At 37.1% G+C, this 25,790-nt stretch overlaps 2 protein-coding genes across 5 annotated transcripts in view; one reads left to right on the forward strand and one right to left on the reverse strand.

The window, feature by feature from the left end:
- The first annotated feature begins 463 nt into the window (after nucleotides 1–463).
- LOC127655695 (voltage-dependent calcium channel gamma-6 subunit-like) lies at nucleotides 464–17,036 on the forward strand. Of its 3 annotated transcripts, XM_052143636.1 has the most exons (6): nucleotides 469–1,001; nucleotides 6,181–6,934; nucleotides 9,930–10,004; nucleotides 12,699–12,836; nucleotides 15,209–15,450; nucleotides 15,766–17,036. In XM_052143636.1, exons 2-5 carry the CDS (start codon nucleotides 6,577–6,579, stop codon nucleotides 15,430–15,432), a joined length of 795 nt encoding a protein of 264 aa, XP_051999596.1. In that variant the 5' UTR covers nucleotides 469–1,001; nucleotides 6,181–6,576; the 3' UTR covers nucleotides 15,433–15,450; nucleotides 15,766–17,036. The 3 variants fall into 3 exon arrangements, with proteins under 3 accessions (XP_051999597.1, XP_051999596.1, XP_051999595.1); XM_052143635.1 differs by having other exon boundaries at nucleotides 15,209–17,036; XM_052143637.1 differs by lacking the exon at nucleotides 9,930–10,004 and having other exon boundaries at nucleotides 464–1,001; nucleotides 15,209–17,036.
- A 3,655-nt stretch (nucleotides 17,037–20,691) lies between these two features.
- The window catches only part of LOC127655690 (voltage-dependent calcium channel gamma-4 subunit-like), a 47,409-nt gene continuing 42,310 nt past the window's right edge, over nucleotides 20,692–25,790 (reverse strand). The window contains exon 4 of one of the 2 annotated variants that reach the window (XM_052143628.1): nucleotides 20,692–24,380. In XM_052143628.1, the coding sequence (XP_051999588.1) occupies nucleotides 23,554–24,380 (827 nt within the window). In that variant the 3' untranslated portion in view covers nucleotides 20,692–23,553. The remainder of the gene's footprint in view (nucleotides 24,381–25,790) is intronic. The other variant, XM_052143627.1, reaches the window with a different exon arrangement.

Here is a 25,790-nt window from a genome sequence, read left to right on the forward strand (position 1 = left end):
GGTTTTAAGAGATTTGTTTAGACCTGTTTTTTTTTTTCTTCTCTACAACCTTGTGTCATTAGATTAATTATCTACTTTGTTATATGCTGTTCTATTATTGTGGTATAAATGATTTCAGATTTAACCACCCTTAAGCAACGTGGAGGAAAAAACAAAACAAACATTCTTCTGTCGGTGTGTGCTCTGGGTTCTGAACAATTTAAAATGTGCACCATTTTTAATGCAGATAAACCTGTGATACCTGTGTGCTAGTGCTCCGTCTTCACAGCAATTTTTTCTCATCCAAAACAATGGTTGGTTACAAAAATACATGTTTTGTTGACCTATAAGAAGTCACTTCTGATGGTCTGTTAACATAGTTCTGATTTTCTTTCTTCGTTTTACTACATCACCCCTATCCTTTATAACTTCTAAACCACCTTTCTAAACTTATTCAATTACATCCTTTATTCTCTTGCACACCCCATACTTTTGTTTAGTTTAATTCAATTTATTTGTATAGTGCTATTACTTTCTATGATGATCTAATGCTTATGTATTTAATCAGCTGCTCTCTCTTGCCATATAAACAGTAATCTCTCTCTTTCCTTTCTCTGCAACTGTAACTCCCGCGCACTTAATGTCATTAACAGGTGTTTGTCCAAAATAGAACTCTTGCCCATGCACATACACAAACATTCATGGATCAACTGACATACACTCAACTTTCTTTCCCACACACATGCAGAACTCTCAACAACATACACTTGAGTTCAAAACAGGAAAACCAAAAATTCTGGACAATCTGAAAAATACTCTTGCTGGAACCATCTTCAACCTCTACCCATAAGCTATCATTCATTCCATAAAATTTTCTACAACTTGATCGTATGAGCCCCAGTCCTTGCCACTCGCGTTCACTCACTCACTCACTCTCTTTCTGTACGGACGTCACTCCCTCTCTTACCTTCACAGCTTATTTTCTAGTATCTAGTCATCAGATCTTCAACCACACAGAACAGGTCAGGAATTAATTGCTCTTATTGCTGCTAAAGCTTGATGGCTTTTCAATGCACTTGCTGCGCACATGCATACTGTTACAGCTTTTTTTTTTAAAAGATCTATGCCAGTCTTATAGTTAATATTTCAGTGTTGTACAGTTTAAAAATTGATGTGCTCTCAGGGTGGCTGTTGGATGATAATGTTTGATAAATTTGGTAATCGAAATTTAGAATACATGAACTATGTTTATTGAACTGAATGAAAATAATTATAGATTATTATTATTATTTTGCTTGAAAATTTGTGTTGGGCATGTGACTTTGTGGCCCCATGGTATCATAGACAAGTTATGTTGTCTTGAGTCTTGTTATCTGATACATTGCTTTAGGTACACTGTAAACACTTAGACGTCATAGGTCTCCATGTAATTTAGTGTGATAAGAGATGTTTATGCATTGTGTTTATTGATTCTAAATCACTAAATGTATGAGTGTGTGGTCTGGTGCTGAAGCCTAGTTACTTCAAAATGATAATTGGTTTCTTCCATTATGGCTGCCAAAACCGTCTTGCATAATTCCCTGTCTACTGTCTTGGCTGAGATTTTTGCCTCTGGGTGTCAGCTGGTGTATGCAAGGAGTGTATTATGTTGGTTTCACCAACATATTAGGGGGGCCAAGCAGCAAAGATGCTATAATAAGTCATTTGCGTTTTTGCTAGTAACTCCAGAACCGTAAGGGCTAGAGTAAAAAAAAAAAAAATGTTCCCCTGATTCATTGAGTCAAGCCAATGAAAGTCCAAACATAACCAAACTCGTTACACATGGTCAACGAGCCAAATTGAGGATGCATGCTATTTTCCGTTTATTTCTGCCCATAGGGGGCACTACAACTAAAAAACATTCATAACTATGCAGCTGTTTGGTCAACTAAGTTCAAATTAAATATGCACCTTCTTTGGTTCAAGTGCTAACATATCCTTCAAATATTGATTCGATAAATCAACCAAAATTGCCTCCAGCAGCCAATCAATTTTCAGCACCTAATAACTTGAGTTGTGAATGGCCGATGGTCATGAAATGTTATACACAAGCAGGGTCTCCACACAAAGCTTTATATAAAATGTTGCGGTATTCGGCCACATGGTGGCACTATAAAAAGCTAATTCATGTTTTTAATAATAACTCTGAAATCATATTGGCTAGAATAATTTTTCTTAGCTTCTCCAAATCCTTCACTGCCTCCAAATCATATGGTCACATGTATTTCTATTTCTGCATGAAACTTTTCAACCACATAGATTTTTTTTGAAAAACCTACTTTTTCAAACTCCTCCTTGGCCGTTTCTTTGATTCACACAAACTTTAGCTTCAGACCCGAAGTTATCAAAGAATTTTGATTTGTTTAGTAGTTCAGATGATTTAAACCAATAAGCAATACGTTTTTGGGTGTGGCCTGCAATTACTTATTGGCCTGTATCTTGTGAGCAAAAAATTTAAACTTAAAGCTTAAAACACATGGACATGAGAACTATGGGGCTATAATTGAAGAAAATCCTATTTGTGCTACTGTGATTAAGGCATTTAGGGTTAGGGTTTGAGTTAGGATTCCATAGGATCTTTCCTCTCCAATATGATTATTTTTGTTATTTGTCCATATGTGCTTGGCCCCGGACAATTGCCGATTGCGACTATATTTATTGTATAAGAGTCATAGGCTTTTCCATTTTTGATGCAAACAGATGCTTCTAACAATGTAGTTTACTTATTGGAGGGTAATTGTGTTGAGAGAAAATATGACAGAGTAGGGGTAATATAGAAAATGGGTTTGAGGATTTTAGTTCGTTAATTGTAGCCTGTGTTACATCTCCAGGTCATGTTTAGAGTTTAAACTGCCTGTGGTGTCTCAACTTTCTGTAACTTGCGCAATGTTAAATGGAACCAAACTCTTTTGCTCTATATCTAATTTTACATCTATCTGAACAACAACAGTTTGTAGTCAGCTGAAATGCCTATACTCTAATTCCTTGTTCAAATTATTTTTAATTATGATTATTGCTGGATTCCTATATTGTTGGACTCACAGCCAAACACCAAAACCCCAGCATTTGCCATCTACAAGTTGGATTTATTTTAATACATTGCCTCTCTGTTTTTAGAATATCACAACACCTTAAATCCCAATATCCATAGATCTAATAGTTCTCTGTACATGTAATGCTCAGGTATTTATGAGGCCTTAAAATGGCACAGATCAAACAGGCTGGCCGGGTATGTTGATATCTTGCAGCAGGATCTGGCAGAGTTAATTCGCAGACAGTGTGACCTAATCGTGATGCATATTAACCTACCCTGAAAGCTTATTGCCTGTTTGCTTATTCCATAGAGGACTAAGATATAATGCCAGTTTCCAGGTATTTGTGCTGTTCTCTGTGCCACTGCCATTAATAACTGGATTGATTATGGCAATAAATAGTAAAGAAACAAATCAGTAATAAATGTACCACTGAACTAAGTACTACTAATACAAGTTTATGCCACATGCAGTGCACGTATGTCTTGCTGGTCACCAGCATATGTTGTGTTGGGGATGATGGTTAGCTGGTGTCCCCACCAGGCTTCTAAACTAGCTTAACCAGCAAGGTTCCTTTTGGTTGACCAACTTTACCAGGAAGATCATGGTCTATGATCTCATAGAATCACATTAATAGAAAAAAATGTTAGCAAAAATACTTTCATATAGCTTGTTCAAAGTATCGCATCGGGTTCTTTGTAAAATGAACCAGAAATCCTTTTATTCCCTTTCACAGAAATCACTGGTGAAATGACAGATTATCAGTTCATAAACACGTACCTTTTGACTTAAAGTATGATTTTAACTTTTACATTACATAAACAAATTTTACAAGCTTGTTCAAGTCCAATCAAATAGTGTGGTGGCACAAATGATAGAGAATTTAACTTGCAATGCAAAGGACATACACTGGATGCCAATAGTTTGGAATAATTTACAGATTTTGCTTTTTCGGAAGGAAATTGGTACTGATCGAATCTAGACAGGCCCCATTTCCAGCAGCCATCACTCCAACACCTTTTCCTTGAGTAATCATGCTAAATTGCTAATTTGGTACTAGAAAATCACTTTTCATTATATCAAACGCAGTTGAAAGCTATTTGGTCTGTTAAACTGTTGCTACAGTATGCAATAGACTCATGGCATATTTTAAGGTCAATATTAGGTCAAAAATGGCAAAAAGATACTTGCTTTTCTGGAAACTCATCAGTCAGTCATTGTTTTGAGGAATGAAGGCTATACAATGCTTGAAACTGCCATAAAACTGAAGATTTTATACAAAGGTGTACACTACAGTATTCAAAGACAAAGGACAACTGACGCTATCAAGGACAGAAAGAGATGTGGAAGGCCAGATGTACAACTAACAAGAGGACAAGTACATCAGAGTCTCTAGTTTGAGAAATAGACACCTCACATGTCCTCAGCTGACAGCTTCACTGAATTCTACCCGCTCAACACCAGTTTCATGTACAACAGTAAAGAGAAGACTTGGGGCTGCAAGTCTTATGGGAAGAATTGCAAAGAAAAATAGACTTTTGAAACAGAAAATCAAAAAGTAAAGGTTAGAGTGGACAAATAAACACAGACATTGGACAACAGATAAATGGAAAAGAGTGTTATGGATCTTAACCTCATTGAGCTTTTGTGGGATCAGCTAGACTAAGATGTGTGAGAAGTGCCCGACATGACCACATCTATGACAAGTGCTACAGGAAGTGTGGGGTGAAATGTCACCTGAGTATCTGGACAAACTGACAGCAAGAATCTGCAAAGCTGTTATTGCTGCACCTGGAGGATTTTTGGATGAGAACTCTGAAGTAGTTTCAATTTGAATTGTAATTTTTCATGTTATTAATGTCTTGATTATACATTGTGATCAGTTGAATGCCACTTTGGTGAATATAAGTGCCAATTTATTTCCATAAGAGCAAAATCTGTTCCAAACTTTTGGCTGCCAATGTAGGTACAAGTCAAAACGTGAACTGAAAGTGTCATTGAAGCACCACAAAATGATGTTTTATTTTTCATCTCATATTTTCTTTTTATCACACAGTCGGTTAGGTTTAGGGTAGGGATGCAGGTTTTGGCAATTTAAATTGAATTCATCTTTTTGAAAGAATTTTTATATATTTTAAAATAATTGTATTTTTAATATTATATTAAACATTCTCAGATAACAATTTTTTCTTCTGCTGTATAGCTGCTGAAGTAAATGTATGTTGTTTTAAAGGAATTTTTGATTTTTATATGGGAAAACAAGCCAAAACAAAAACAAATCAAAAACTTATTTTGTTGCAGTGTATAATGTGGAGAAGACTACTCTCTCTCACCTTTCTGTTCACTTCAGTCCGTCTTTAACTCACAAAAAACAAACTCTTTCTTATTAATAAATCTGCATATTGCTAATTTTCTTGATGATAAGACATGCACAGTGACCTATATTATGATTCAATAAGTCACATGCCATCACGTTATAATCTAGCTGCATTAACTGTGCGCTCAAGGGATGAGCATCCCCGTGGCAGAGTGTGCATCATCCAGCTGCAGTTTCAATCACTCCCCCTTAGATCGGGACACTTTGCGCAACTCATAGAAGAGGTGCTGACTGCACAGATAAATGTTAGTTTCAGACTTTTTAGTTATTTTATGACCAGCTTCCTTATTATTTTGACTTTAATAATTAAATACAACTGGAATTATTCCCTCACACTTCACAATCTACATCACCTGTAGCTATTTGGAAAGTCTAGTGTGTGTCTGGTCTATGAGCTGTGTTATCTCTCTCCTCAGTCAGGCACGAGCTGCAGTGTCCTCTCGTGCTCAATCAATAGAATTTCATACAATCTCATATTACGTTAAATGAGATTAAATGACTATTCGCTAACTAGAATATTTGCAAACAATGTTTTGTTGTCGATAACGTCGACTAATCGTTTCAGCCCTACTTGCAGGTATAAGCTTGTCTTTTCAGCAAGGGTATTACAATTTCCATTACAAGAATGTATTCAGTCTGAATTGCTCCGGCAATATTGTCTAGTCACTAATAATTATAGTGTAGATCTCTGATAAATTTGTCCTTCTCTGTACTTACTGTCTTTTGAATAGTCTTTTTTTCTCGCTCCTTTAGGTGCATCAAAAAGAGGAATGTATCTTCTTTTACCACTCTATAAGGCCTCAGTCCAGTCTCTCATCTCATCACCCATTTATTCCTGTCTTGTTATTACCTTCCCACTTTTCTAGACATCAGTCAATTCTCACTCTATGCTCTTTAGAAAGGAGCGTCTGTCACTTGGATTTCTTGTACACTGAATTATTTTTACATCACAGAACATTTTATTTCACTGTCATCTCCTTTTCCATTTTTGAGCCTTCTATTAATACACTTTTCTGCATTCTCTTTTCATTGTTTATTCACCCACTTTACGCCAGTCTAATCTCTTTAGTCTTAGTTTTTTTGCAGTAGTCATTGCAGTTTGTCTTCTTCTGGGAGCTTTGCCCCACATCTTAAAAGGTTGGGGCTGCCATGTGGTCAAACTTTTTTATACAGCAGGAGGAGGATGGGAGAGGAGGTATGGCTGCAATGGGTGGGGCAGGAAGTAAGGGTGGGCGCGGTGCTAAAAGGTTAAGGCCCCCTCGAATGAGTGACAGCCAGGAGGGCAAGATCAAGCTGGCATTTTTCATCGCCATCATTGGTGTAACTCTGACGGTACTGGGCATGGGCACAGAGTTTTGGGCAGAGCTTTCTCAGCCAAAACACTTCAGGAACAACCAAACTTGTGAGATGGCACATTATGGCCTTTGGAAATCATGTGTGCGCACACTATGGGTGTCAGATATTGACCCGGAGAGAGAGAGTTGTGGACCAGCAGAACTGCCTGGAGGTAAGAGCACTTGTTCACTTTATTTCACTCACTCACTCTTTGGCTATGTTCAGAATAGCATACTTCCATAGTACTTGCACTGTTTCTGCTGTATTCTGTGCACAGTTAATACATTTTCTATATGCATAGATTAATACCCAGATGACCTCCTTTGTTTGCCAAAATGTGCAGTATACAACAAAGCGCATTGCACCGGGTACTGTATTCCACATTGCAATGTGTTTGACTTGACCGTCGATTTCTAGTGTGGTGAATGAACCGGAAGTAATATTAAGCACAAGCTTAATATATATTTCTTGGCTGTATTTAAACGGACTGCCCATATTTGAAAAATGTTTGCACAAACTTTTATGAAAAATAGCTATTTCATTTCTAAGATAACGGGACACCGCTTGCAGCATGCAACACGGTGTAACGTGACATCAATGCTGAATACTACTTTTTAAAACATTTTTGTGTAATGCATTCGGTTTCACATGCTATTTTAAAAATAGTTTTTTTGCCATAGACAAATTGATTTATAATGATAACTAATACATCTTTAAAGATTGACCTAACGTGAGTTTCAAGGTTATTCATCAATTGTATATGCTTCTGTTGAAGCCATCAGTCAGAGTTATTTAAACTTCATTGTTTAAAATGATTTTTGAAAGCATAATTCCAGATGAACAACTACGTTAATCATGATGCAGTGTTTAGCTTCTCATTTCTTAAACAACTATGTTGGAAGACGCATCCTGTGGTTGTGGAAAATAATGACAATGCCAAGATTCCTCGGGCTCAAATTGTGAGAGTGGTTCAGGGAGTATGAGGAAACATATTCACACATGAATTGGCCACCACAGAGTCCTGACCTTAACCCCATTGAAAGTCTTTGGAATGTACTGGAGAAGACTTTACGGAGTGGTTCGTCTCACCCGTTGTCAATACAAGATCTCGGCCAAAAATTAATGCAACTCTGGATGGAAACAAATGTTTTGTCATGGCATACGTTTTTTGAAACAAAGCCATGACCTTAATCAAAGCTAAAGGTGGTCCAACGAAATATTTGAGTACGCAATTTTTTTTGGCCAGGCAGTGCATTATCCATGTATCGTATTTGTGGGAAGTCTTAATGTGAACACATTCTATATTAACAGTGTCAAGAAAAAATATGTGAACCCATTGGAGTTACCTGCATTTATGTATAAATTTGTCTTCAAATCTGGGTTGATATTCATCTAAGTTACAATAATTCAGTGTTTCTCAAACCTGTCCTGGAGGCCCCTCAACACTACACATTTTGCATGTCTCCTCAATCAAACATCTCAGAAGACCTACGATCAAGAGTTGTTGCTTTACATAAAGCTGGAAAGGGTTACAAAGTTATGTCAAAGAGCTTGACAAGAGATATTAATCACCCCACAAATTGCATATAAATGGATTTAGTCCTGTGGCTACTCATCCTAGAAATGTCCGTCCAGCCAAGATGACTCAAAAGGGCGCACTGCAAAATGCTCAATGACGTAAAAAGAACCCTAAATTGATAGCTAAAGGTTAACATCTCTGTTCTTTAGTCTACTATATGGAAAACATAAAATAGGTATGGTTTCCATGACAATCCACTGCTTTCCAACAAAAACAATATTGCACACCTGAAGTTTGCCAAAGACCAACTTAACACTCCACTGCTACTGGGAAAAGTTTTGTGGACTGATGAAACTAAGGTTAAATTGTTTGGGAAGAACTCACAGCACTACGAATGGAGTAAAAATGGCACCGCATACAAACATGGGACGTCTTGATTTGGGACTGCCTTGACTGCTTTCCATTTTCAAGGAAAAAATTAATTCACTAATTTATCAAGATATCTTAAAGAATAATGTCAGGGTAGCTGTGTGCCAGCTGAAGCTCAGTAGAAGTTGGGTGATGCAGCACGACAATGATGCTAAACATCGAAATAATCCACTACAGAATGTCTTATAAAAAAAGTAAAAGAAAACCCACTTTTTGGAGTGGCCAAATCAGAGCCCAGACCTTAACCCAATAGAGATGATGTTGAATGACCTCAAGAGAGATGTTCACACCAGAAATCCTAAAAATATGGCTGAGTTGAAACAGTACTGTAAAGAAGAATGGTCCAAAATTCCTTTTTGAAAGACGCTATACAAATAAAAATGACTTGACTAGCTGAAATGCTTGGTTGAGGTTATTCTTGCCAAATGAGGATAGACCAGTTATTAAATCCAAGGGTTCACTTACGTTTTCCACTGTGAATGATATCTATAAAGGGATGTTTTATAAAGACATCAAAGCTTATAATTGTTTGTGTGCTGTTAGCTTAAGCATATTGTGTTTGTCTATACTTGTGACTTTGATGAAGATGAGATCACACTTTGACAAATTAATGCAGAAAACCAAGAAATGCTAATTTTTAAGAGCTCTGTTCAGTATAACATTACCAGCTCTATGCTAATCATATCTAGAGCAGCCCACTCAACATGTACTGCATATGAATACATAGAATTGTGTAGTTTGCAAGGCTTGTTGTCAATGACAGCAAATTCAATAGATGCATATACTGGTTTGTTGGTCACTGTTCTAGCAGGAAGTTCAGTTGTATTGCTCATGGTTGGATAAAGCTGACAGCAAGCCAGAGTCAAATCTAAATAGAGAGGACATGAGTGAAAAAGCAAGAAAGTTAAGAAGGATGAGAAGTAAAGCGAATGTGTATTTTATTTTGTATATTTTAACCTGAGTCTGTCTTCTCTCTTCCTTGTTCTGCCCTTCATCGTCTTTTTCCATCTGCCTCACTCTTGTTCCCTCCCTCTCCATCTGTCTCTCTCTCTTTCTTTCAGTGCCATATGTGAGCGAGCTGCTTTGTGTCCTCAGTGCCTTAATACACAATGATCCTCACAGGGCTTACAGCAGAAAACTGAAGTGCCTTATTCTGTTTCTCTGACTGATCTATTCTGCACATTTTCACCCCCTCTTTCTCATTTTCTTTTGCTCTTAGAATCTAATTGCACGTTCTTCAAACTCTACACTTCTGGGGAGAATACTGTCATATTTCGTAAATCGACAGAAAAGGGTAAGATCTGTAGCGTTTCTTCCTGTATACTCTGCCCTCTTTTCTCTCTGCTTTCTGTATGTTATGCTCCTCTTTCTTTTCTTTCCTCTGTCTTCTATTTAATTTCTCTCATTCCATGCTTTTTCTCTCTTTGAAAATCAGTCATGTGTCTCTGTCTCCTCCCCCTGCTCCATGTCTCTCACTCTCCCTATCTCCACCTCTTACTTCTACCTTACTGTCCTGTCAAACACAAGGATTTATCATATTTTATCTCTCTTTTCAAGAGAAAATTTCAATTTACAAACGCATTGGCAGCAATCATGTGAATTCACCCAAACAAAATGTGTTCCCCATATGCCCAAAGTTGTGTACACCCTTAAAATGAATACGTTTGGTTAGGCCCCTTAATTTTAAAGTGACGAAAAATCTTAAAGTAATATTTCACCAAAAACTAAAATCTTCCATGTAACACAGTTGAAGTCAGCAGTTTACACCTTAGCCAAATACATTTAAACTCAGTTTTTCACAATTCCTGACATTTAATCATAGAAAACATTCCCTTGTCTCAGTTAGGATCACTACTTTAATTTAAGAATGTGAAATGTCAGGATAGTAGAAGAGAATTATTGATTTCAGATATTATTTATTTAATCTCATTACCAGTGGGTCAGAAGTTTTTACATTTTGTTAGTATTTGGTAGAATTGCTTTTAAATTGTTTAACTTGGGTTAATCCTTTTGGGAAGCCTTCCACAAGCTTCTCACAATAAGTTGCTGGAATTTTGGCCCATTCCCTCCAGACAGAACTGGTGTATCTGAGTCAGGTTTGTAGGCCTATTTGTGGGCAGAACACGCTTTTTCAGTTCTGCCCACAAATGTTTGTATTGGATTGAGGTCAGGGCTTTGTGATGGCCACTCCAGCACCTTGACTTTGTTGTCATTAAGCCATTTTGCAACAACTTTGGGGGTATACTTGGGGTCATTGTCCATTTGGAAGACCCATTTGCGACCAAGCTTTAATTTCCTGGCTGATATCTTGAGATGTTGTTTCAATATATCATATAATTATCCTTCTTCATGATGCCATCTATTTTGTGAAGTGCACCAATCCCTCCTGCAGCAAAGCACCCCCATAACCTGATGTTGCCACCCTCATGCTTCACGGTTGGGATGGTGTTCTTGAGCTTGCAATCCTCACCCATTTTCCTCAAGACATAATGGTCATTATGGCCAAACAGTTACATTTTTGTTTCATTAGACCAGTGGTAAACTAAACAGTGGATGTGCACATCAAGAACGTGTGTGTGTGTGTGAGGAGGTCTGGAGATACCTGCATTTTATATAACTAGTCTGAAGGAATATAAAGACATCTTTATGTTTCTAAACTCCGGAGGAGAAATATTCCTGTATCTCATAGCAGTCGTAGTGTGCATACGCCAACTACCTGTGTTTGTGCACAGTCAAATAAAGTATAGTTTGCAGGCTTGCATTTGACTTTATCTATGTAATGCTAAGCGTTAGCGTCAAAACTGTAGTATACTTTGGGCTTAAGGGTATGGAGGTAAGATTTGTTGATTTAAAACTTGATTGAGCATTAACCTTGAAGGTACACTCAGTACATTTTTCCACATTTATGAAGTGCCTTATTCTTTTTTTGAAACATGTATAAAATCATGACCACTCACATGAGATAAAAGCTCCAGTCATATCAGTAACATTATAAAAGCTGTTTTATTATACATAGAATGACATGACCAGCCCAGTACTACTCACTTAATCTTAGTAATCACTCTGTTATTGGACAATTTCACTCTTGGATTAAATTAATTTTAGCTGACTGAATATTAATAATATCTAGAATAATTTTTGGGAGAACATTTAACTTTCTTTTAGTGCCACACTGTGGACATTTAAGGTTGGAACTGCTGTGATAAGTGCAAGGAGCCACGTAATATATTTTTGCAAAAATATTTCCATGCTCACATAATTTTCATGAGATAAGTGTGTAAAGACTTATTAGTCCCAGTGCACAAAGCGACATCCAAAACGAGATGGGTTAGGGTTACTTAGACTAGTTTGAAAGAACTTGACTGGCCTCTACAAAACCAAGACCGAACCCCATTTAACACATGAATTTGACTGCGAGCCAGGCCACCTCCCTGAAGCTTCTGTGTGTGAATGGGATAAAATTCCTTCAGCTATGTTTTAACATCTATAGTAGAAAACCATCTGTAACAGTATAGAGATGGGCAAGGAGGAGGCGGCACCCGGACAAAGCATCAAACTAATATTTTAATGAAAACTTAAACAAAAAGACAGAAACACGCACAACATCTGCATGTGGCTCTCTCTCTCGAACTGCCGCATCTGGCTCAACCTTAACCCTCTCCTCGGCTGATAAGCTCTACTCCTCACCACACCATCCCAGAAGATTGGAAGCTGTGAGGGAGGACACACTTCTGCAGAAATCTCTGAAAAATATCTGTTGAGCATTTAAAGCTGTAGAAGCACAATACTAGCCACTTAATTTTCAAAACCAAATGCCAATAGCATTAATTTTATATGTTCAATAAGCACATAAAGGGTGGGTGTTTGGGTGTCTATGTACTTTTGGCCATATACGTAGTTTGGCTTAGTGATGTTAAAATGGAGAATTTTGTAGAAATGGTTTGAAAACAAACATGTCTGAGTGCTTGTTACTCTTTTTGTCTCTTAGGTTTGCATATAGCTGCTGCAATGTTGGCTTTGCTCAGTTTGTTTCTAATGGTCATGGGCTCTGTGTGCATCACCATGTCCCTTAGTAAGAGTGTGCCCTTCTTCCTCAAACCTGCTACCATCTGCTTCGTCATCTCAGGTAAAACTCCAGGATAAACCCTGTTCCACTGCCATAAAGCACCTCAAAACATCATTCAGCCTCTTTAAACACCTGATAATCTAATAATTCATTTGCAGCAAATCTGAAAAATTTAAGAAGGATTTGGCAAGCACACTGTGTCCCATTACTGGGACTCTGGGTTGTCACAGCTAGCCATATTTCTGACTGAGTGCGCCAGCCATGTGTAATGTACTCTCATATGTAATTGTGAGTTTGAGGTGTGTATCAAGAAAATACCCAACGCACACTTCCTTGGTGGTGTCTGTAAGCAACAGGTAAAAAGAAGAGAAGTCCTTGATTTGCTTCAATATTTCATCATGGACCAAAACGGTGTGTTCTGTGAATGAGGAAAGACTTTTACCTGAAAAGAGGTCACATTGAAAGGAATTTCTCAGAAAAATAAATTCTGTCATAATTGAATCACCCTCATGCTGTTTTAAACCTTTATGACTTTGGTTCTTCCGTGGAATACTAAGATGATGTTTTCCAATACTTTGAATTTTAATTGGAATGGGGGCTTTCAAGCTCAAAAAAGAAGAAAAAAGTACCATTTGACCAAAAGTACCACCTTTTTGCTGTCTCAATTTGAATTGCAATTTGAATTTAAGGAAGCAGAATTAAAGTGTAATGAAATTCAAATACAACTCCTATGACTGTTTTAAAGTTTCTTTTTTTAATAATACATTTCTGCATAACACGACATTTGTAATCATATTATCATATGCATAATAAATGGGTTATTTCCAGAAATATTACAATGTAAAAAAAAAAAAGGTCTCATCATGTAAACAATGCTGGAAAAACACCCATTGATGATTTACTTGATTGGTTTTTTTTTTTATTATTATTATTAAATTATTTATTTTGGCCTGGCAACATTCAGGAACGCATGCCATCGAGTTATTTCATTTATTTGAGTTTAAATATGTTTCAGCCTCTTTTCCCAGCATGCACTGGGGCATGAATAATATGTTTGCATTATTTGGCTATTTGCATATTTTTGTTTACAGTGTTGTTGTTGATTTTGTTGGCACGGTAGGTAGCTTATTGTTTTGCGATATCAGGAAGATTTTTTTTCTCTAATAAAACGATCAATTTGTTGATTTTTACCCCTGTCGTTTTTAATGTACAAAGTGTCAAGGTCAATTCGTGCCATTTTAAAATAATGTATGTTTTATATTTTCATATGTTTTCATGTGTATAGCAAAAATGTGATATTATTGTTTAAGACAGCATGAGCATTGCTTTCCATTAAATATATGTATAGAAATGTACATGAGATGCTCAGAAATTTTAACAGTTTAAAACCATGTAAATAAAGGAAGCAATTGTCATAGAACTAGTGTAAATTGAGAGTTTAATCTTCCTAAAGTTACTTAATTTAAACAGGTATTTGTTAAATATATGTCAAATTCATATGTAAATCTTACATGTAAATGTCATGGCAGGTTATTTAATTGACTTAAAATGAAGTATATTAATTCAACTTAATTAAAAAAACAATGCAAACTTCATACAAACACATCACGTTTTACAGTATTAATAATGAATAATAAATATTAATTGTAATAATGTTTAAAATACCACCTATAGAAATGTGTTTTTCATTTATTTCACTATTCTGAATCCATTTTATCAAGTTTTCTGAATAAATGTGGTGGACCATTTCTGGTGCTGTACACCAAAAACAAAATAGTTTAATGGCAATGTTAATTTTATTTATACATTTATAATTTTGTTAGAGAGAGAAATAGTTGTAAAAAATAATCTACGTATTAGGGAATAAATAGGCAAACTTGGTCAAAAACGATAACCTAATTGTTTATCACAAAATATGTCTTTGACTGATGAAACTGTAGTGTGACTTTGTTGAATTTCTTTTGAATTGCAGTTCAGTAAATTCCACTTCCTATCATTCTAATTCTAGTTCAACTTCATGTGGGTCGTGGCCAATTCGATTAAAATTCCAACTCATGAATTGAAAGGTAGTTAATTCTGAATTTTGCACAATTCTGGTACCATTATATTATCATAAATGTGGTAGATATGACTGCCACGCTATATTTTATGTTTCTGAAGCTAAATTATGGACTGAAATTCATTTATTCAATTATTTGCTGAAAGTCTTTCCCTCCGCTGTAGCTTACAAATCTCATTTGCATTCGCATTCATTAAATATGCCCCATCAAGATAAGTTACAACAGGTTTGATGTCAATGATATCAAACATCATTGGTTTGACGTTTGATGTCATTTTCATCAAGTCTGGTGTGACGGTGAATGTGATATACTGAACTTTCCTTTGAATTTAATGACCTGTCATCTCCATTTCCCTTTCACCACTCTTCTCAGGTGTCCTGGTGCTGTTGTCCATCATTGTCTTCCACCAGTCTGTACTGGCATTACTGGCAAGTGATCACAGTATACCTCTCCATCATGAGCTGTCCTGGTCAGTGACATGCGTTGGCTCGTCTGGGGTCATTCTAGTCTTTGGAGGGTTAATGTTCCTGTTGCTTTCCCTCCCCTACAACCCCCTGGAGAAATGTTTCCGTCAGCAGAGCAGTAGTGATGCCTAGCTCTCAGGGGGACTACCAGTAAGTGAAGTAGCAAAAGATCTTTTATACTCTGATGCTGTTAATGAAGATATCCATTGATGTTATAAAGGACTTCCAAACCACTGAATATAAAGAGTAACCAATTTCCATAATGTTTTGCCATAGCTAGAAAACTGGCATTAGAATTGCTTGTCAATAAGGTTATAGGCGTTAAAGGGATAGTGCCCCCCAAAATAATTTACTAACTTTCATGTTGTTCCAAAACTGTATGACTTTCTTACGTAGAACACAAAATGAGATTTTAGGCAAAATGTTAACCTCAGAGACCTCATTGTGTTTTTTTTTCTTCCATAGAATGAAACTGAATGGTGACTGAGGTTAAAGAGTTAGTTCACCCAAATATTACAATTCTCCCATCATTTACTCATCCTTATGCCATCCCAGATGTGTATGACTTTCTTTATTCTGCTGAACACAAACAAACATTTTTAGAAGAATATCTCATCTCTGTAGGTCAATACAATGCAAGTGAATTGTGGCCAGAAATTTGAAGCTCTAAAAAGTGCACAAAGACAGCATAAAAGGAATCCATACGACTCCATTGGTTAAATCAATGTCTTCAGAAGCTATATGATAAGTGTGGATGAGAAACAGAATCAATAGTTAAGTCCTTTTTTTTTTTTTTTTTACCATAAATTGTCCTCCCTGCCCAGTAGATGTACGAATAGCCAACAACAAAATAATTGAAAGTGGAGATTAAATCATGTACTCTGATGTTTCTATGATGGCTCTGTACATAAAATCAGTGACCAACAGATCTGTTTACTCCCTTTAAGTACTGTGCTATTGCACTGTGTCCCATTATCTGCATTGCTGCTTTGTATAAGATGCCTGACTTGATTTCATGTTGTACAAAACTGACTACACAGACTGCAGATTCTTTTATTTATTATACATTTTTTTTCTTTTTCAAAAATAGGCCATCCTTGCTTTTTTGACTCCATAGCATAACAATGCTAATAGGGATTGGTGCAATTCCCTGCTGAAAATACAGCTATTCAGGTTAGTTTATGCTAGTTAGTGGTGGTTTGGCGGGAGTACCAGCATAGCCAGCAAAACTTGGCTGGTAAACCTGGTCGACCAGCATGGTCTTTCTGGTGAAGCTGGTTGACCAAGAAAGTCTTGCTGGTTAAGCAAACAAGCATTACATAATATATGCCGTTGACCAGCTATACTGATCTTTTCAGCAGGGTTTTCATTGAACAAAGTAACAAGCAGACTAGATATCATAGATATCCATTTGTAGATTCATTAAGATGGTTTATTATTGTACTAATGTTAAATTAAGCTGAACACTATCCATATGAAACATACATGTGTGAAAACGATTGATGTGGATTATACACTCCCTGTTGAGCCACAATTCTGTGTAAATAATGTGTTTGTACAGTGTACTCCAGTAGACAGTGTACAGCTAGAGACAGTGTGAACCTATTGTCCCTCAACCTCTTTCTTTTGTTTGTTATTCATTTCTTTGTTTCTGCCACTCTCTGTTTGTCACACTTTTGTGTTTTTCTTTCTCTCGTTTTGCTTGAGGATTAAATCTCTTTCACCCATAAAAGTTTCCTGCACCCTCTGTTTCACTTGTTTCTTAATCTCACTCCTTCTCTTTTGACACTCACTCAGTCTAAAATTAGTGCATTGCTCATCTAAGCACATTAAGTTGAAGTGAATGAGAAATATTATCCTAGAATTTCAACTATGCCCCCCCTCAACGTTCTCTCGACATTGATCGCTCTTCTCAGTGCCTCCGAGGGGTTGGGGGGAGCTGCTGTTTTTCTGCGTCTGCTCTCCCGTTCATCCTCTCCAACCCCAGCTCTCAGTGAGGTGTTTGTGAATGTAGTGGCAGTACGTTTGGGAAGTGAGGAAAGGTCTTAGCCTCAGTTATCTGCACTATGTCTCTCCCAGCTAGTATACATCCCATCCAAAGCAATCTAGATCTTCTATATAACCACAACAGGTTGCCATGTTCCTGCAAGGCATGTCCTACAGTGTGGTTGTCCATTTAATTAGGTAAATCAGAACAAAAATAATAAGTTAGTTGGTCGATGTTGTTGTGTGGTATGGTTGATCAGTATGGGTTGGTGCAGGAGTTGGGAAATTAGAGCCCGTAGGTTGACACTCAACCCAACAGTCTGCTTGTATATATAGCCACTTAATAGTGCCTGTCAGACTATCAGGCTGTTCTTTCATTTTTTTTTTTCTATGATGCCAAGTGCACTGGGGGAATAAAACAGACTTGGAGTGCAAATATTTAGTTGTTGGTCCATAGGAGAAAAAAATGTCATTACAACACATTACACAGTGCATAATAACAGTTCAAATTAATGCACTGATTAATAGAACATTATATTAATTGCACACTCTTTCAAATTTACACACTGTGTATCATGTCAAACATTCAGAAAAAAAACGTTGTTAATGTTTGGGAAAAACATGAACCCTTTTAGAAAATTGCAATTCAGATAAGCTGGTGAGAAATGTCTGTCTGCTTTCCTCACCCTGAAAAATCAACATCTTCAGTGACCACGTTTAAATGCACTTAAGAAAGCGCGTTATTCCAGGGTTTTTGCTGCATTTTGAAATGTCATGTAAATGGAAATTACGATTTTCTTACGCCGTTTAAGGGATTAAGAGAAATCGGTTTAAAACACATAGGTTTCTCCCTGAGAAAGCTGTTTATGTGGTCATGTAAACACATAAGCTGCGTTCTAACAGGTTTTTGAACAGTGTGCATGTGTGTGGAACAGACTGAATAACAAACATCATAGCATGGAGCCCAAACATTTCTGGTGTACAGTGGGAAAAGCACATATGCTTTAAACTATACCCATTTATAATCGCCACTGTGAAATATCGAAGATCACTCACGTTTGCGTATACAGTTGAAGTCTTAAGTTTACATACACCTTAGCCTTTAAACCCAGTTTTTCACAATTCCTGACATTTAATCGAAGAAAACATTCCCTGTCTTAGGTCAGTTAGGATCACTACTTTATTCTAAGAATGTGAAATGTCGGAATAATAGTAGAGAGAATTAATTATTTCAGCTTTTATTTCTTTCATCACATTCCCAGTGGGTCAGAAGCTTACATTCATGTTGTTATTATTTGGTAGTGTAAAGGGATCAATGGAAGGGAGGAGGCGAGAACCGGCTAGACGATATAAATTTTAATGAGAAACTTAAAACAAGGACACAAACACACATGACGGACATGTCCTTAAACTATCTCTCTCTCTCGCATGATCCTCTGCAGTCGACCTTTATCCCTCTCTGAGGCTTGATTAGCCTAATACGGGACCGGGTGTGTAGGATCACGACCCGGCCCCGCCCTCCGCCCTGCCACAGGTAGCATTGCTTTTAAATTGTTTAACTTGGGTTAATCCTTTTGAGAAGCCTTCCACAAGCTTCTCACAATAAGTTGCTGGAATTTTTGCCCATTCCCTCCAGACAGAACTGGTGTGACGGAGTGGTGGTGGCGTAGTGGCTAAAGCACAGGGCTGTTAATCAGAAGGTCGTTGGTTCGAACCCCACGGCCACCATCATTGTGTCCTTGAGCAAGGCACTTAACTCCAGGTTGCTCCGGGGGGATTGTCCCTGAAATAAGCGCACTGTAAGTCGCTTTGGATAAAAGCGTCTGCCAAATGCATAAATGTAAATGTAACTGAGTCAGGTTAGTAGGCCTATTTGCTCGCATACGCTTTTTCAGTTCTGCCCACAAATTTTCTATAAGACTGAAGTCAGGGCTTTGTGATGGCTCTCCAGTACCTTGACTTTGTTTTCCTTAAGCCATTTTGCCACAACTGTGGAGGTATGCTTGGGGTCATTGTCCATGTGGAAGACTCATTTGCGACCGAGCTTTAGCTTCCTGGCTGATGTCTTGAGATGTTGCTTCAATATTTCCACATAATTTTCCTTCCTCATGATGGTATCTATTTTGTGAAGTGCACCAATCCCTCCTGCAGCAAAGCACCCCCACAACATGATGATGCCACCCACATGCTTCACAGTTGGTGTTCTTCGGCGTGCAAGCCTCAACCTTTTTCCTCCAACCATAATGATGGTCATTATGGCAAAAAAGTTACATTTTTGTTCATCAGACAAGTGGAATGTTTTTTTTTTTGTTGTCCCACGGAAGAAAACATAAGGATTTGGAAGGAGATGTGGGAAGCTTGTTAGGTTATTGACACACATCATTCATTTGTTTTGCATAAATATGGAACCAGTTTCTACAGAAAGTAACCACATTCTGTTCCTGTTGTTTCCTTTCTTAAAGGGATAGTTCACCCAAAACTTTTAATTCAGACATTGTTTACTCACCCATGTTGTTATAACCCTAAATTACTTTTTTTCTTTTTTTTTTAACACAAATGGAGAAATTGTGAAAATGTTTTGTTCTCAGTAATGTCATAAAATGGCAGTTTATGGTGACCACCTCTTCAAAAGCATAATTCAGAAGTGTAATTAATTATTCCACGAGCCTCATGGTAGGTTTGGTGAAAGACAAACCTAAATCTAATGTATTATTTAGTGAAAATGTTAATGTCCTGTGCTCATTCATGATAGGGCACAAGAGCAACAGTTCACGCAGCCCCCTCGTGACATTGGTGCGTTCAAGCGAAAACTCTTTTGTTTATCTAAAAACAGGTATTTTTAATATATAAACAGGTATATTATTTTGCTCAGTGTACTCAGAAATAGAACAGAAACATAGTCCCACTGTGTCCTAGCCTGATGGCAAACGACACACGATAAATGGTATATTTTCTATGGTAATCAGAGTTTTTGTCCTAACCAGCAGTGATGAGCGATGGTACATTCTATCGATTGCTGGTTTTCTATTTGCGGCATCGTGCGGGTAACTCTGTCTGCTGTGAATTAGCACTGGTCCAAAATCGTAAAAAAATAATAAGGCTGGGCATAGAAATGCATCAATTATTTGACTACAAACTCTTCAGACATGTTTTGTAAGTTCTGTTCTCTGTTTTTTGTGCAGCTGTTTTGTGTTGTCGCTATCGCTGTGGTGGACCTGTTTTTAGATAAACAAAAGAGTTTTCACTTGAATGCACCAATGTCACGAGGGGCCTGCGTGAACTGTTGCTCTTCTGCCCTATCATACACAGGAGAGCAATGGTCAGTGAACATTTTTACTAAACAATACATTAGATTTTGGTTTGTTTCTCACCAAACCTTATCGTATGCTTTCATAACAATCATGAACTCGACTTCTGAATTATACTTGTGCATTCTTTTGAAGCTTGAAGTGGTGGTAAATATAAACAGCCATTGTATGACATCATTGAGCACAATTTTTTTTTTTTTCACAATTTCTCCCTTTGTGTTAAGAAAAAGAAAGAAAGTCCTATAAGGTTATAACAATAGAGTGGTGGGTAAACAATTACTGAATTTTCATTTTTGGGAAAACTAATCCTTTAAATATGTTTTGGATTGAAGACTAAATTGGATATCAGTGTTGTATTGATTTGAAATTATTTTTGTTGATTGGTTGATCTCTATGGAAATAAGTTGCACAATTTGTAGGAGCCAAGTTGTACAATATCATAAGATTTTGTCATTTTGTACAAATTATTACGAGTTGTCATGCGACTATGTTGCATTGGTCGGAGCAGAAATGTGTGGGTGTGTACAGCATTATACACAAAAAAACAGCTTTCTCTGTCAGTCCTCCAATAGTATTTTGAATAAACTTAGGGTGGCATGTTATGGTGGATCAAATTAAAATTGGTCTCAGCTGATACTAAGATATAATAGTGTGGACGTGGCCTGACTTAACCAGCAAAAATTCCTTTGTCAACCAACATCACACACACACACAACAATAACTAGTTTATTTCTGCAAAGCCTGCATAATTGGACGACACAATATTTTAGATGATAGCCTGATGAAGATTAAAAACACACAAATGACATCACTCATAGATTGTTGTTTCTTTTATATATAAAATTCGTGCAATACAGTGTTAGAGTTTATCACACATTTAGATTTTCTCTAGATATATCTATTGTCCACTATATACCATTTATAACTGACCACATAAATGCTGTCTCTGTTTAGTTTTTCAAAAGTTTTATGAATTAAAAAAAGACCCCCAGTTGCAGGAGATTGTGTTGTTAATGTCCTTTTTAACTCTATAATGTAATGTCCTGTGTTGACCTCTTGTTAGCTGGGATCATGGAGTAAAGGTTTAAGGTTAGCAGAAAGTTCACATAAATAATTTCTCATTAAGAGAAGCAGAAAGTTCGAAGGAATTAGGTGCAGCACAGTGAATGTTTTTTTTTTTTTTTTTTTTGGTTTTTTTTGGAGGGGAGCTTTGCCTTTGGGATACTGTCATGATCACATGACACAATGAAGGGATAACACAAATGACACAGGGTGCATCTCATTTCACTCCCTATGTTGTAAATCAGTACATCTTGAACACAAATTTGAGCTCTGGCAAGGGTGCTGATCAACTAAACATTGGGACATTTATGACTCAGTTTACCTGCGACACGATTACGAGGTTGCGCGTTTAAACGCAGCTGGTATTAATCAACAACTTTGTTGTTTAAATGACACTGTCGTGGATTTTCGTGGTAGATATTACAACGTACAATGTTATTATGAAAGAAAAATGACAAAAGAAGAAATAAAAAATACAAAGGAGTGTATTTTAAATCTATTAAAAACTCTAAAATTTAGATTAGATTGTTTTGCCTTTAATGCACATTATGGATTAAATATATTATGAACATAATCTCTTTTAAAGAGAAAATAAGACTCTGACTTTATAATTGTACACTTAAGCTTATCTTCTAATGACTTGAGAGACTTTAGAAGACATGACGACATTTCCGCTAAGGGAACATAGTGAGCAACAGTGCTTCCAGATTTTTATGGTGCATTTTGGGAATTTTTAGGGAACGAAAGTTTCAGTGCACTGGGAATGGGACACCCCTAGAAATGGCCGACTCCCTGTCTGTGCCCTGACTACTGAAATAGGGAGCTGATTGAGACACATCCAGGGCATGCCCCCAACAAACAAGTGTAGCACAATCAGATATCAAGGAAGACAGTGTCCTCATACATATATATATATAAAAAAGCCCCTCCCACCCATTCAACCCTTTCCAATACACAAAGCCCACCATCATGTCTGTACTCTTGATTTTAACGAAAGTATACATTTTGTTTTTCAAATACACTTATGCGTAATACACATTGGCATTTAAAAATATTATATATTTTTTTTCTAACTTTCTTGCAACCACTTAACTGCAAACCTTTAATTTTACAGTTCTGGTTTTCAAATCAAAATTTTTTTCCCCTGCTGTTCTGAAAAGTACAGTCTTTTCTGAACAACATTTACCACCTGTTGAATACAAACATATCATCTCTCCCTCTTTGTCCAAGTGAGGGATCATATTAATGCCCCAAAACAAAGATTTTCAATTTGACAAGTGCTACTTCTACTGCTAACAATGATTATAACAAAAATAATATTATGGTAAGTTTATATAAAAATCTTTTTCATTTTAACCCTTTGTTGGTTCAGTCCATCAATTATGTTGCTGAGCTGGAAGACAGATATACAGATATTACACACTAAATTGCATGTTATCAAAGGGTAGAAAATAAAACTTTCTTTAAAATAAATAAAATGCTTTTCTCAAAGTTAGTTGTAATAATCTCATTCTCACATATTGAATACAGTCATGTTTCTGCAGTGCTCAGTATCACATGTTTTGGAATCACAGTCAAAATCTTTGTAAATCAATCATTCAAATCATTCAAAATGTTAAGCAGTTATTAAACTTAGTCGTAATAACAACAACACTTCACCATCTTGGAATTCCACATCTCTAAAATCAAAGCAAACTAATCAATATCACAGTTTTATTAAGTTAAAACATGTTATAAAACAGTACAGAAAACATCTTGTGTGTTGTCGTTATTATGAGATGTTTATCATCCTTTTATTCTTTATTTTCCGTAAAGTGAAATATTTGTCAATATTGAGAGAGTTATTTGCCTTGTTTCTACGCTGTTGCACTTAATCAACTCCTCCAACCCTATCTGACTACACTGGTGTAGTTTTCCTGTTTAATGTGTTGGAGTTACTCTCTCTATCACCTTTCCCTAACCTATCCAGCGTTCCCATCCCTCGTTCCCTCTCCACTGTAGAGGAAGTAAAAGGGAGAGGCTGGGAGGAAGGGACGGAGTTGCTGAGTGGAGCATTGGAGTTGGAAGAATTCTGGACAGCTGAGGGATTGTGGGATTTGAGCGAGGGGAGCGTCCCACTCATCATCATGCTTCCTCCTCCACCCCCTCCACCCTCCTTGGGGAAGCAGTTGTGCAGCTGGTATAGTGTGGCCCGGTCCACTGTGCCGTACAGTGGAGGAGCACCCAGCCCTCCTAAACCACCCAGTTTGGGGTCTCGGGAGAGGGTGTAAAGGGAAATATCACCCCCTGGCAGAGCGGAGCGGGAGTTGGGTAGAGTGGACACAGAGATGGGCCCCTGGGAGAGTAAAGCAGAGGGGGGCATTCCGAAGTTCTTACCCCCTGGAGGGCCACCCACGGGGGACGGGTCTCGGGAGCGTGAGGGGTCGGTGGATCGAGAGCTGGAACGTGATCTGCGTCGGAAGCGGTAGCTTGGGAGTCGTAGCATGGCGTGAGTTGTGCTCTTAAAGATATCTGTGCGAGAGCGACAGCGAAGCTCCTTGTTCTTCTCGATGTAGATGTTCACAGCCAACACTCCCACCATCTCAGCCAGAATGAAGGACAGCCCACCAAAGTAGAAAGACCAGCCATACGAGTACTGCCATTTCTTATCCTCATCCTTCTTTGGAGAAATGTCACCCAGGGCAGCAGAAATGTACACTATCACACCAATGATGTTACTCAGTCCTAAAATTGAAGGGCCAGAAACATGCCTGATCAGAATTTACTATAGCCAGTATCCAGAAATTTCATATCTTCATGTATATCATATTCAATCTCAAATTCTTACTGGGGCTGTCAACCGATTAAAACTTTAAATTAAACTAATTACATGACATGGCAATTAATTAATCGAATAAATCATAATTAATAATATAATGATATTTCAACATGACTTATACAAAGTTATTCAAATATCAACACGTATATATTGTATAATATAATAATTTACATTTAAACGTATTGCATTGTGGAAAACAAGTATTGATTGCACAATACAAAAAGTGGTTTAGTTCGTTTTTTTCTATTATTATTTCCATTTTATTAATCAAGCCTACAGTCGAAAGCAATCCATTTTAGAGTTCATCAGTCTGATACGATATTGAGTGAAGTATTACAAACTTGATCGTCATGAAATTTTATTTACATGATGCAGGTGTAATCTAATGTAGTCTTGTAGAATTATTTAATGGAGTGACAGCCAACACAATTAAGCTCTTCTCATTTCAAAACATCATTCAGTGGAATGGGGAGGGAAGGATGATGAGCCTTTGATTGTTGATTTGCAACAGAGGATGGTTTGATCACTCGGTTTGGCTCAATCACTCTTAATATAGCTTAATAATGTAGTCAGAAATAAGTAATTATTTACAACCAATGAATAGCAAAATCTTATTGTTCAAACACCAACCAAAACTTTAAAGTGTTGAGTACATACTTCCAAAAACATGCTAACTTACCATCTGCACCAACAGCCGATCCAATGCTTTTTACTTTGTTAATTAATCCTTATAAAAAAAGTATGTTGTAGGTCATAGAGCACTTTGTTTCTTCACAATAAGTCTTGTGCCATCCATTGTCAATTTACCGACCACACGGGATGTCGCGTGCAGTGGTTTACCACAACTGTTAGCACTCAGCTGTGAATGGCAGTGTTTCTCAACTGGTTGGTGGCCACCCAAAGGTTGGTCACAGGTCTGTTCGGATTGGGTTGTGGACATCAGGTAAAGAACAATGCTATGTTATACCTCCATTGAGAAAATTTTGCCAGCCATCCAGGCAAATTTTATGATAATCTTGCGCTCGGGGCTTTATATGCATTAAATGTACTCTAATCTACTGTATTTTACATATGTCAACTGGGCTTTCTTCAACATCGTGGCACAGATGTGACTAATTTGATTTCTAGTGAGAAATTTCTAGTTTAAAGCGCTATAGAGCTGGTCAAACCTCTCAAACAGCTAGACAGCGCCGACATTATAAACAGCACTGGCGAGGAAAAAAAAATAGTTTGCTGTGCCCAAAATAAAGATTTTTTTGTTGGCATCAACAACAAAAACAGTGTTTCTTTATACATTGCCTTAAGGCCTGTTCACA

This window comes from Xyrauchen texanus, chromosome 15, assembly GCF_025860055.1.
Source record: "Xyrauchen texanus isolate HMW12.3.18 chromosome 15, RBS_HiC_50CHRs, whole genome shotgun sequence".
Lineage (NCBI taxonomy): Eukaryota > Metazoa > Chordata > Actinopteri > Cypriniformes > Catostomidae > Xyrauchen > Xyrauchen texanus.